Source organism: Musa acuminata, chromosome BXJ3-6, assembly GCF_036884655.1.
Source record: "Musa acuminata AAA Group cultivar baxijiao chromosome BXJ3-6, Cavendish_Baxijiao_AAA, whole genome shotgun sequence".
NCBI classification, from domain to species: Eukaryota; Viridiplantae; Streptophyta; class Magnoliopsida; order Zingiberales; family Musaceae; genus Musa; species Musa acuminata.
In genome coordinates, this window is record NC_088354.1 from 4,212,960 (window position 1) to 4,225,336 (window position 12,377).

Genomic DNA, 12,377 nt, shown 5'->3' on the forward strand with positions numbered 1-12,377 from the left:
TGATGGCTTGACATGAGAACTTTCTGTCATGTCTCAGTCAAAGGCTCCTCTTTGCTTGCCTGATGATGTCGAACCCGACATGGCTCAGATGAGTCGGTTGCCGGGGAGCAACTTCTGACGGCCAAACATTATAGAATAAAGGCAGACCATCCGACCAGAAACTTGTACTGAACAATGAATCTCCTGCACTTGCAAAACTGGCTGCGCCATTGCGTCTGTCCCTGAACTGACAAATCCAAACACCAGTAATCCTTCATCCACCTCGACCATAAAGCTGTGGCCCCAAGAACGCAGATGAACCAGAGGGAAGCAGCAGCAGCTGAGGCTCCGTGCACGACAAGGTGGGCAAACGACGTCTGCGCGCCGCTATCTCGATATCAGGGAACCCGAAAACTCACAGCCACTTATATGATCGCATTTGTAACTAATACCAAAAATATCGATGATATTTAAAGTAATCCGATTTGGAACGTATATAAGAAGTTTGATGTGATAAGGAGAAACTCAAACACTTGTTCAAAGATTGATGTGGATTCGGATACAAGTAGATCCGCATAAAAATCAAGGTTGGAAGGTTATAAGACATATTTTGCCTCCAGGATACGTCACAATTGTCAAACGTCACGTGTCAGAACTCGTACTCTCAAGACATTAATCGACATGTCTGGTCCCGACAATCCCGGGATGGCAACGCCCCGCACATCAAGCCAGAATCCATATTGATGTCGTGCTGTGTCCACCACGTCAATCCACATACGATCGATCTTTTCACGAATCTCTACCCGACCTCCAAAAGAAAAAAGGAGAAAAAGAAAGACTACTTACTGACTTGCTCATCGGATGGGCCAAAATCGAGAATCACCCTACGAAAAACATTTTTACAGGAAGGTAGCCCAACCTCAGGAGTCGCGGACCAGTGCCCCCGTGGCGAGTCATCGATCAACCCACCCCCGACTCGAGGATCTAATCGTCTCTGACAACCAGCTCAGCCGGTAGAAAGCTCCCTACATCAACCCATGGACCAAGTCGTGCTGACTCATCAGTCACACACTTTACCATGCAATGTGCTCCGGTCTCAACTCGTTATACGGCTCAGCGCACCGCCTCGGCGAGCTTCTCGATTTTAAGAGCAATCGCCGGCGGTACCTTCACCGGTGGGTGGCGTTCCGTCCCTCTTCGCGGCCCGAGGTCGAGGTCCAGCGTGTCGGGGAACTCGTCGGAGCCCCAGCCAGCTCTAAGTAGCGAGTCGGAGCAGACGTCCACCTTCACGAGCAGCGCGTCGAGAACCGCCTCCGCGTCGACCGCGGCGTCCTGGTAGCCGTTGAAGGCCCCCGTAGACGACATGTAGACCATCTCACTGATGTCCGATTCCCCCCACCCGCCTTGCCTCAGGACCGAGCCGAGCCGGTCCAGGTAGCTCGTGAACCAGGTCAGTCTTGGCGTCGGGATCTCCACGAACCGCTCCCGGTCCAGTGGCGGTGATGACGAGGACGAGGAAGGCGTCTCGGGAGCGGATGAAGAGGAGGTGCACAAGGACGACGACGACGACGATGAATAGGAGTTTCGGCAGTGGCTGTCGAAGGCGGCTTCGCTCCAGAAGTCTATTCGGCGGGGGCTGAATCCGGCGGTGGCGTCGAGGCTCCGGGGAAAGGAGGGCGCCGGGGGCTGAAGGGCCGCGAAATGGCGCTGGAAGAAGTCGGCCAGGTCGAGGGCGCAGGAGAAGACGCGGGTGTCGTCCACGTAGAAGATGGGGTTCCCAGCAAGGCAGGGGTAACAGGGGAGGTAGCAGCGACGGAAGAGCGGAAGAAGCAAGGGAGCACGGCGCAGGGCGGCGCGGGCGCAGCGGAGGGCACGCACGGGCTCAGCGGGGCAAGGCCCCCAGGAGCGGGGCCAGAGAGCGCCATGGGCGACCTGAAGGGCGGCGGCGGCGAGGGGGAGGCGTAGGAGGCGACCGGGGCGGGGGGCGCGCCAGTCCGGGAAGCCGGGAGCGGAGGGGAGGGCGAGGGCGAGGAGGGCGCGGAGGTCCGGGGGGAAGGAGAGGAAGAGCTCGGCCTCAAGACGGGCGAGCTCGGGCTCGGAGAGTCCCGGGCCGAGGGGGACGGAAGACGCGCGGAGGTGGGAGAGGACATCCTCGGCGAGGGGGCGGTGGGAGTGGAGGCCGCGGCGACGGGAGGAGGAGGAGGGAGCAGCGGCAGCGCGGGAGGAGAGGCGGCGGAGGCCGGCGGCGTGGGCGGGTGTCAGGGCCGCCATGTGGCGGTCGACGTCCACCATGTAAGCAGAAGTGCGCAGATAATGGGGGGGGCTTATGGTTCGGAGATGGCAGAAGGCTACAACTCCTCTTCGGGGTGGGAGCTACGGAGGCCAACTTATTGGGAGAGGGAGGAAGAGAACAGTAGAGACCGAGTGGGGAGGGACTTGGGGACCTCGAAAGAGTTGCTTCACTGCAGTGTGCACTACCTTCCCAGCATTTACAGTGTTCAATTCATTTCACATATGCATCGATTTGTAACATAGTTAAGCGATTAAAAGAAAAAGCTTATCTTTTCTTATTGTAATTATAAGGAATACTTTACTCATCCTAAAATGTGAAAATAATACAGAGAAATTGCATTGCACCATTTGGAGTACCTATTTATTTTAAGCCATTGACCATAGAGATCATTCTATGTAGGATAAAGAGAGATGTTCCACCATTCAAATGAGTCCTATATCAGCAATACAGATAATAAACTAATTCAAATATACTCACATTTATGATCCCTTCTCAATATTTTGACCCATACAACTATTAAACAAGGTGTCAATGAAGTGCTGTGAGGTGGCAGAGTCATCATCAACCCATTAAAAGGACATGGACAATCGAACTCATCAAGATCATTGTATTAAAGGAAAAGACAGGCTTACAAGCCAGCAGAGAGACCAAAATATTGATGGTCCAAAGGCAGTGAGAGTTTTGGAAAAGTGGTCTTCCACCTCTTCTCCCTCCTATTTGAACTCTCCTCACCATGCACATTGGATTAAAAGAGAGAAGAGGGACAAAGTTCATGTAAGTTTTCCGTCTTTGCCTTCATCTCACTTCCCTGCATGTTCTTGTTAGTGTCAGCCTGCAGAAACATTTTCCTTTATGAGAGAATTTTGCATGGTTTAGCAGTTCTAAATAGAATCAATTCATTTTGGCTTATATTTTCTTTATGAATGCAGTGATCATCTTCAGTAAATGGCTGTGTCTGAAGAGGTAAATTCAATTTATTATATTATATTTTCCATTAATAATTGCAAATCCTTTTTTACACATTCTGGATTGATTTATTATATTAATTTCATCATTGGAGGCACTTAAAATAAATGACTCTTCACCGAAGATATCAAAACTATCAGAGAGTATAGGAAAATATGACATAGATCGAGGGCATATCGACACTGCTGCACCCTTTGAGTCTGTGAAGGATGCCATAAGTAAGTTTGGAGGAATCGTTGATGGAGAAGCTCAAACAATCTTAACCATAGAGGTATATTTATTTTCCTATATATAGTTTTCCACTAAACTTTGATCATTCAAGTCAAATAATTTTCTATTAGTTTGATTTTTCATTGATGTGATATATATGTAGAGGCAGAAGCATATCCAACTTGAACTCGAGAAGATACGAGAAGAAATTACAAAGTACAGACAACAATGTGAAGCTGCAGAAGTTACCAAAGAACATGTGCTGAAGGAGTTAGATCAAGCAAAGAGATTAATGGAGGAGCTGAACGTAAGGCTGGAGAAGGCAGAATCCGGGGAGGCACAAGCAAATCAAGAAGATGAACTCGATGAGATCAACAGAGAAAGGAACACAACTGTTGTTGCAGGGGTGGACTCAGAACAACTAGAGCTGGAATCAATGGAAAGAGAACATGTTGCAGCAAGGAAAGATCAAGATCTTGCCTCTGCATCCGAGGAGATTGAGAAGACTGTAGAGGACTTAACCTTGGAACTCATCGTGACCAAGGAATTGCTCGAAGATGGTGCAGCCTTGGCCTTGGAGCAGGACAAATCAAACTGGGAAAGGGAGCTGAAGCAAGCTGAAGACGAATTGCAACAGCTGAACGAGCAGCTCATGCTGACAAATGATCTCAAGTCAAAGTTCGAACAAGCTTCTGCATCACTTTGTAGTCTGAGAGTTGAAAGAGCTTCGCACATGGAAGCAAAACTAAGTCAGGTGGTAAAGGACTGTACATATACAAAGGAACTTGAGGAAGTGAGGACTAACATTGAGAGAGCTACCAGTGAAATCAATCACCTGAGAGCTGCAGTTTCTTCGCTCAAGTCCGAGGTAGAAATGGAGAGAACATCCCTCGCCACCATGAAACAGAGGGAAGGTATCGCATCTTCATCGGCCTCATCTCTCGCAGCTGAACTCAACATAATGGAGAAGAAGGTAGAGGAAAAGACGGTGGAGCTGAAGACGTTAGAACAAGCAGCCAAGGAAGCGAAGCAAGCTAAATTAGAAGCTCAAATGGCACGAAAGGAGCTAAGGAAGGCCAAGGAAATAGCAGAACAAGACAAAGCGGAAGCTACTAAGATGGAGGAAAGATTAAACGCCACGGTTAGCGAGATCAAGGCAGCTAAAGCAGTGGAGAAATTAGCTTACTGGACAGCCAAAGCAATGGAAGAGAGTGAACAAGCAAGCGATCGAGTAACTCTATCAATCGAGGAGTACTTCAAGCTTAGAATGAAAGCTGACGAAGCCGAGGAGCTCGATGATGGTAGAAGAACAGTCGAGGAAAGATTAAGAGTTGCAGCAGAGAAGGTAAGCGCATGGAGAGGTAAGCAAGAACAAGAGAGAGGAGCGAACGCTGTCACCAGGAGCTTCTCCGAGTTGCCAAATCTAGACGGCATTGGAGAACAGGAAACCTTCACAAGCGAGACAGAAGAGGTTCTTCATCGGAGTCCAGTGACAGTTCCCAAGCTGCACAAAATGTCAAGATCGAAAACCATGGATTCCAAGACCGACTCAAGACGAAAGAAGAGATCGTTCTTCCCTCGGATGGCCTCGTTTCTGAGCAGAGAAAAGGTTCAACCACTGAAGGAATAGGAGTTGAACTGTCCTTACAATTCTCGACAACGAAGTGCATGCAGCTTGATCTATTCTTGTGGTTATCCACCTGATATGACATTTTATGCTGAATCTAAGTCTCATGCTTGGTTTATTTTTCGCTAGGAATTGAAATTACACAGCCTTATTTACAGCAAGCGTCTTCATTTGGCTTAATGGATGGGACAGACCTGAGAATAAGAGATAGAACAATCTCTTAATTCTTTTATGCTAATCTCTTATCACAGAATAAATTTGATCCAATTCACAAATACAAAATTGAAAGCTCTTCACAGAATAAATCTGAAATATGGACAACGAATCCATATATAGATCATATTTTATGAGAATGATGCATGGAACATCACCTAGCTACTGATATGAGATCATCCAACATCATATTTTATCGTGATTCATGCACACCAGCATCTCATTCCTGCCAGCCGATTCCATCGCATCTGAAATCAAGAACTATTCAGACTTATCTTGCGGATTGTTCTTCGTGAATCAGCTTTCCGACCGACTTCATTATTGGAATAAAGGCATCAAGTGGCAGCCCTTATCGTCGCTTTATACCATTCCTCTCCTTGCTCGATCACCGAGACCCACCCAACATATGCCCACTCGCTGTAGATTTCAATAGCTTTTCTAGCTATTGCTAGAATCCTTCATTCTACCCAACCAAACGGAATTCTTTTGCTCGAGGAATAAAGGCGAGTCTTCCAGCTTGTGGAACAAGGTGACAAGCGCTTTGGCTTATAAAGACCCTAACTTGGATGAGTATTGCTGCATCGTTCGTTACCACAGAGCACAGTGCGATGGCCATCAGGAACGCCTCCCCGAGGTCCTTGGAAGGGGACATGACGGTGGATGAGTTCAAGGAGTGGCTGAAGCGGTTCGACACCGACAGGGACGGCCGCATAAGCCGCGAGGAGCTGAAACGGGCCATCCGCAGCATCCGCGGCCGCTTCAGCGGCTGGAAGAGCAAACGTGGAATCAAGTACTCCGACGCCGACGGCAATGGCTTCATCGACGAGGACGAGTTCGACAACCTGGTGGACTTCGCCCAGAAAAGTTTGGGTTTGAAGATTGTGTCCTTTTAGTTCTACGTCGCAGTATAAGTGTCATCTATTATCGTCGTCATGTTGTCTACGAGCCATAAAAGCTTTGTATTGCTAATTACCGAGCTTGTTCTGTATGTCTCAAGCTTTGTTTCTCTAGCATGAATTCTATCTACTATGAGTACAGCAGGCAGTGGGTTCACTGTGAGCTATTGGTGTTGAGGTTCTTGCTGCTACCTGTAATCTAACATCAAGTTAGGCTCAGATCAGATCCTCGATTCTAGTTGATTAGGTGTAATCGTAGATTATATAGTTGATTCTTTGTGCACTTACAACAAATCACCTCTTTATGCTATGTTTCATAATCAAATCAATTACGCTATGACAGATCATATTCTATATGTTTTCACAATTTTAGAGTGAGAAATGGCTGACAATCCTTTAGGAAACACCTAATTTTAAACGTTTGTATGTGATGAGATTGTAAAGCCATATTAGATCATTTTTATGTGTAAAGTAATTTTTGATATAGTAGACTCTAATGACCGTTAAACTATTATATGTTTTTTTTGGACTTGATTGTAATCATGTGATGTAGTTTTGGTTTGATTAATTCGATCATGTGGTAAAATTTCATCCTATGTGATTTTAAAGTGTCAAGCACATGTTAAATATATGACTATGAAATATCAAACACGTGTTGATTATGTGGTACTAATATACCAATCATATGGTATAATATTGATCACAAAGCACTGAAATGTGCATGCCTATCTCTTGTTGTGCATGCCTGCAACCATGAAAAAGGAAGCAACTAAGTTGACCATTCCGCAGTTTAGATAGGAGTAAGAACACTTGGAATCTATCTCTTGTTGGTGACTGTTCTACAGTCGTATAGTCAAATCCTATCTCCAGCCTACCGCACAGTCGAATGCAATCATGAACAAGGTGGTGGTATTGGTATCCATAGCATGGGCGATGTGGCTGGATAAACAACCATGAAGTTGCAGTAAAATGCTCGAGTAAAATACACGGGCATCGTTCAGCCACGTCAACCCTGCCGCACAGCAAGGTTTGACCAACCGTGTTAACCGTCATTTTACATGAAAAATAATCAATAATATATCAACAGCAAAAAAAAAGATGTATGTTTCATCTTTTGTTTCAACTATGAAATGAAGTTTCGATTGATGAGTATTGCTGTCATGTTAAGATTGTTATGTATATTTTGTGCGTGTTTCCGAAATTATCATATGTCTAATTCATGATCAATTTTCTCCCCCATTTTTCACATCTCGCTAACTTTCCACGTTGGCAGATCCATTTTGGAAATTCAAAAAAAATAGAAAATGACATCAGCGTGGGCCCCCTTGCTATGTGAGCTAACGGAAACAGCGGGTGAGACATCACGTGGTCTTATCCAGCTGTCCTCGTCGCCAGCTCACCAGCTTTCTAATAACAAACACGTCAAAGACCGGTCAACGCAATCCCCACCGCCACCTTGTTCGCTTACAGTAATAACCCTGCCCGTGGCCCCCACGCCTTTTTCGCTCTCTGCGTCGTATCCCAAATTACCTCGCGAATTCGACGCTGACAGGAGGAAATAGTTGCGCTCTTCGGCCGAGTCGTGGGTTAAATCGGGCCTGAAGCCGTGGTCTTTGCGGTCAATCGAGAAGCTACTCTACTTTCACAGTGGCTTCGTCTTCCTATAGGTAGGTGAGACAGTCCGGACTGCCCATTCCACCCCTCGCTCTTCTTCTCTTATGGTATTATCATCGTACATAGTAACTCATCCCATCAGATCCTTTTCGAGGTTAAATGGTTTTTTCTAGGGTAATAAATTTAAAATTGTGAGTTAATAAGTCTCCATATGGAACACAGTTTTTCCATCATTACATTACGACTGGCAATAAATTTCTTTTGAATTCTGAGACAACACACTGTACCCTAAAATGGTGACGCCCTGTTCGATCGTGATACCGCAATTCCATCTACATAAATGCGAGAACAGCCATATACTACTGGCTTACAGACACCTTAACCATATAGATGGTGAAAGATATAGATATAGTACATGTCTAGATGCTACTCTAACCTATCTACACTGCAGAACCACAGGCCTTACGTTATTAAATCCTCAGTTCCACTGTTCTCTAATGGGAGGCTACATCAACTCGAGCCAAAGTAGTGGTACTATCAGATCCCTCAGTGTACACCACACCTACACACGAACAAATTCTCTTGTTTGTATGTAGCCATTGCTTGGTAGAGCCTGCAGGTTCTTTCTTGAGGGAACGGATGAGGCGAAGCTGATCAGATCAGGGTCATTCTTCGGCGGCATGCATTGACATGTTCAACCCGGACCACCCGAGCCTCTGCGGCGGCGGCGGCGGCGGCCCACCCGCTCCGCCGATAAGCCCTCGCATCTCTTTCTCTTGTGACTTTGTGGTGGAGAGGCCAACCGCGCGCGTTCCCGGTCCCCCGCCTGACCCCAACTTCGAGTTCGCTGTCGGCAGCCACCCGATGATCGCGGCCGACCAGCTCTTCTTCGAGGGCAGGCTTCTTCCTCTCAAGGACAACTGCCCTTCTGGTTCCCGCAGGAGCGTCACCACGCTCCGCGACGAGCTCCGCGCCGCCGGCGAGGGCGGCGGGCAGCAGCGGGAGCGGCCGTCGAAGGGCCCCATCAAGTGGAAGGAGCTTCTCGGGCTCAAGAAGCCACGTGGCTCCGCGGCGAAGAAGATCGATAAAAGCGAGGGTCCTTCTGGAGCTGCGGATGACCATCTCGGAAAGTCTATGCAGGTCGGTGGCAATATTTTCTGAACGAGGAACCACATTGCTTCGCTCTGTTTATGTACCTTCTTCTATATCCCACGCTATGCTTCCTCTCCTGAGACTTTTAGGCTATCTTCCTGTCATCTCGTCCTTGTTAGGGTTTTGCTGCATGTAGACGCAAAAGACACTGTTGGCAGTAGCAGCTAACTAGTAGTACAATACCCTCGCAAAGATCACAAACACTGATGGGACTTGGTCATCTCTCTTTTGTTTCTTTTAGGGGCTATGAAAACTAGAGGAAAACATGATCTTAATACTGCAACGGCAACAGTTCACTTAAGCCAGTGGGAGAAGTAGCAATGCTTTCTCTCCATCTTCGTGCTGATGGTTTGTTGTTCCTTAGGGTGGAGTTGGATAGACACTCCTAGCAGAAGCTGGTTGGAAAGGCTATGGGGATGGTGTTTGTGAGAAGGAAGTCTGTTGATGGTATTAACTCGCTCATTAATCTGTATATTGTGGAAGGAAACATATGCATTGTTTTAGAGCCAGGGATGTATGTATCAGATGAGCTGTCTCTTCTCTTCTTCTGTATAAATGTCTGTGGCTAGCAAATTTATGGTGCGATGAATCTGAACTGGAGAGACGAGGGTCTTTTATGGCTTTGATGTGGCATCAATCTTGTTTGGCCCCTCCTTGGTGGGAAACAGTGCTACATTTGTCTCATAGGTTCAGGTAGGAGAGAGAGATCAGGAAGGACAGTACCACAGATTGGGAGAGAGATGGAGTCATAATATATTTCGAATGGATTCGCATGCATCCACGACACATTATTCATTTATGTCACGTATCTGTTGCCTCTGCGACTTGAATTGTTTTCGCTGCTGTTGCTCTCGATAGAGAGTTGCATCACGGGAACAGGAGAGGAGGAAGACGACAATAAAAATATTTTTCTTGTGAGAAATTAAAATAAAGTTGATTTTAAGCAGTAGAGAGCATGAAAATTAATTTCTATACGGCGAGAAAAATAGACGATAGAGGTTTAGAGATCTGTGACTTTATTGATACTACATAACACATCAAATATATAAGACTCTCTCTACATAATGTTTCTTGATGATCAATTCATCCAAACAATCGATTAACTAAATATGTGATTCAAGCAAGTCTTTAGGAACGATATTTACAGAACGTCTTTTGAGAGTTTATAGAATATTTGATTAATTTACGAAATTATTTAATTAAAGAAATAGAAAACGTAGAAAAATACTTAACCGCCTTAAGCTATTATCAATCACACACTGCACAACGTCCACTTTTCACGCTTCCCCGTACAGAAGCGGTACTGTCCATATAACTCGAGGCTTGTACTTATCTTCGGCCTCAAAGTTTGCAATTGAAGTCCGCATGTTATGTACTTTTCCAGCCAGCCAACAGCGAACCATATATATATATATATATATATATATATATGTGTGTGTGTGTGTGTGTGTGTGTGTGTGGGTGTGAGATGAATTCATAAAAAAATTATATTTTTAAAAAATTCTCACTTAATACCTCAACTTTCAAAAATATAATATTTTTTTAAATGATGATGTTATATATATATATATATATATATATATATATATATATATATATATATATATGTGTGTGTGTGTGTGTGTGTGTGTGTGATGAATTCATAAAAAAAATTATATTTTAAAAAAATTCTCGTTTAATACCTCAACTTTCAAAAATATACATAGAATGTTTTTTTTTAAATGATGATATTACCGCTATCGACCATCGTTTCTACCTAACATCGTCACCCTCGTTAGATCAGCCCCTACATGTTTCATTCTTGTCGTTCTCACTTATGACACAGATGACCACTAACTCCAATCACTCTAACTCGATTATGTTCTACCGAATTTATTACAACCTCATCATTCCTCACCTGTAACCCCCTTCATCATTGGTCACCTGTGCCACAGGCAACAACGGTAATGGTGAGGCGCATAGGGTTGGGTTTGAGGAGGGCCATTAGATCCGCGAAGGTAGGGGTAAGTCTAGCTAGGATAAAGGGGAGGGAAGTTAGGGTGATGGGAGGCCAATGATCACTTATGCAGAGTGAAAATGACAAAGACAATACGCATAGGAAAATATTTGATATGATCTATGGAGATAAGGGTAGGTTTGACGATGACAAGTGAGGTTTGCAGAGCTAGGGGCAATGATCTCTTCATGTAAGAAGGGACGCTCTACAAAAAAATTACAGGGATACTTTACGAAAAATTTTCAAAACTATTTTTTTAAAATATATACGTATAATTTTAGCATGTGGTTTAATTTTATTTAATTTTCTGGATAAAATTATACATAAATCCCTCTAAACTCAGCAGTACTTCTTAAGTTTTGATTAAGCATATCTATAAGAAACATACAATCTTGTAAATATAGCCCTGTAGTTTATCTTCTTTAGTTGGAGAAATTCTAATGGCCTATAAAAGCATAATTGCTTACTGATACGATGGTATCAATATTAGATGCCGGGAAGTAGTTGTCATCAAATATAGTTAGAAGTACTTAAGTTGAGTTTTATGAATAATCATTGAAGGATATATGTATGGTGTTAATATTTTGATGGATATGTTACACGAGCTATAGTCTAAATAAATTTATCTTAGTCTTATCTCACTAAAACAGTGATGCATGACATAAGGTTAGACAAATATGACTAATATGTATAATATTGATCATAAATTCAATAAGCCATTAGAATTTCAACTACTAAAGAAGATAAACTACATGCCAATCATTGGCATAAATCGAACATAAAGTAATGACTCGACTTGAAACGAGAAAAACAGGATTACTTTGTGTATAAACATATTCTTATTTCCCATATCGTGGAATTTGATTGCTCCTAAATTTTCACTCATAACCCTTAGTCATTCCTCTCAACCATCAGATAACGTAAATTGCGTCTACCAACAGTCTCATGATCCGTCCGAACATACTTACAACTCCTCTCAACCGGCGTTCTACTTGGATCAGTATCATATCCGTATCTCTTCACGTGTATTGCACTATGAACAGCTGTACTTCCGAGATCGGCACATGGTTTGCTTTCACACGGATTGCATTTCTACTTTGGAAACCTCAAAACATAAATTCCAACGAACTTGCGATTTTTTAGCGTCCACATATTATATATTTGTTGTACTGTTATGACGGAAATATTGATGTCGTATATTATATATTTAGCAAAAGAAAAAAAAATCTCGTTCCCAAAGGTGAGAGAAGTACCAAATCACATCAACACGATGATTTGTCCCCTTTTTTTGTGACCCACTCTCCTACCTACCATATGAGGTCGAGTTTTAGTGGGCCCCAGTACCGTCATCAATTACAAGACAGGTATGAACGCCGTCGCTGCTGTATCAGTGCCAACGTTGTGCTACCGGCATAAGGTGGAAGTTATGAA

The 12,377-nt window shown here is 44.4% G+C and overlaps 4 protein-coding genes across 6 annotated transcripts; 3 read left to right on the forward strand and 1 right to left on the reverse strand.

Moving 5' to 3' along the window:
• Positions 1-590: 590 nt before the first annotated feature.
• Positions 591-5,318, reverse strand: LOC135640671 (uncharacterized). Of its 3 annotated transcripts, none has more exons than XM_065155357.1 (2): positions 4,284-5,318; positions 591-4,173 (listed from the first exon to the last, which is right to left on the reverse strand). In XM_065155357.1, exon 2 carries the CDS (start codon positions 2,269-2,271, stop codon positions 1,093-1,095), a length of 1,179 nt encoding a protein of 392 aa, XP_065011429.1. In that variant the 5' UTR covers positions 2,272-4,173; positions 4,284-5,318; the 3' UTR covers positions 591-1,092. The 3 variants fall into 3 exon arrangements, with proteins under 3 accessions (XP_065011429.1, XP_065011430.1, XP_065011428.1); XM_065155358.1 differs by having other exon boundaries at positions 591-3,080; positions 4,284-5,316; XM_065155356.1 differs by having other exon boundaries at positions 591-3,104; positions 4,284-5,314.
• On the forward strand, positions 3,218-5,078 carry LOC135640727 (protein WEAK CHLOROPLAST MOVEMENT UNDER BLUE LIGHT 1-like). The gene is made up of 3 exons (XM_065155436.1): positions 3,218-3,235; positions 3,333-3,509; positions 3,612-5,078. The coding sequence occupies exons 1-3, from the start codon at positions 3,218-3,220 to the stop codon at positions 5,076-5,078; spliced, it is 1,662 nt and encodes a 553-aa protein (XP_065011508.1).
• A 542-nt stretch (positions 5,319-5,860) lies between the features above and the next one.
• Positions 5,861-6,347, forward strand: LOC135641714 (calcium-binding protein CML24-like). The gene has a single exon (XM_065157368.1). The coding sequence runs from the start codon at positions 5,897-5,899 to the stop codon at positions 6,179-6,181; it is 285 nt and encodes a 94-aa protein (XP_065013440.1). The 5' UTR covers positions 5,861-5,896; the 3' UTR covers positions 6,182-6,347.
• Positions 6,348-8,165: 1,818 nt separating this feature from the next.
• On the forward strand, positions 8,166-9,498 carry LOC103986936 (uncharacterized). Its single transcript, XM_065154240.1, has one exon. The coding sequence runs from the start codon at positions 8,489-8,491 to the stop codon at positions 8,957-8,959; it is 471 nt and encodes a 156-aa protein (XP_065010312.1). The 5' UTR covers positions 8,166-8,488; the 3' UTR covers positions 8,960-9,498.
• The last annotated feature ends 2,879 nt before the right edge of the window (positions 9,499-12,377 follow it).

What these genes read in the sequence shown, in the direction of transcription:
- LOC103986936 (XM_065154240.1), top strand. Translation starts at nt 8,489, where the DNA reads ATGTTCAACCCGGACCACCCGAGCCTCTGCGGCGGCGGCGGCGGCGGC.
- LOC135640727 (XM_065155436.1), top strand. An exon ending in AAACAATCTTAACCATAGAG is followed by an intron (nt 3,510 to 3,611) that starts GTATATTTATTT and finishes ATATATATGTAG; the next exon opens with AGGCAGAAGCATATCCAACT.
- LOC135641714 (XM_065157368.1), top strand. Translation starts at nt 5,897, where the DNA reads ATGGCCATCAGGAACGCCTCCCCGAGGTCCTTGGAAGGGGACATGACG.
- LOC135640671 (XM_065155357.1), bottom strand. Translation starts at nt 2,271, where the DNA reads ATGGTGGACGTCGACCGCCACATGGCGGCCCTGACACCCGCCCACGCC.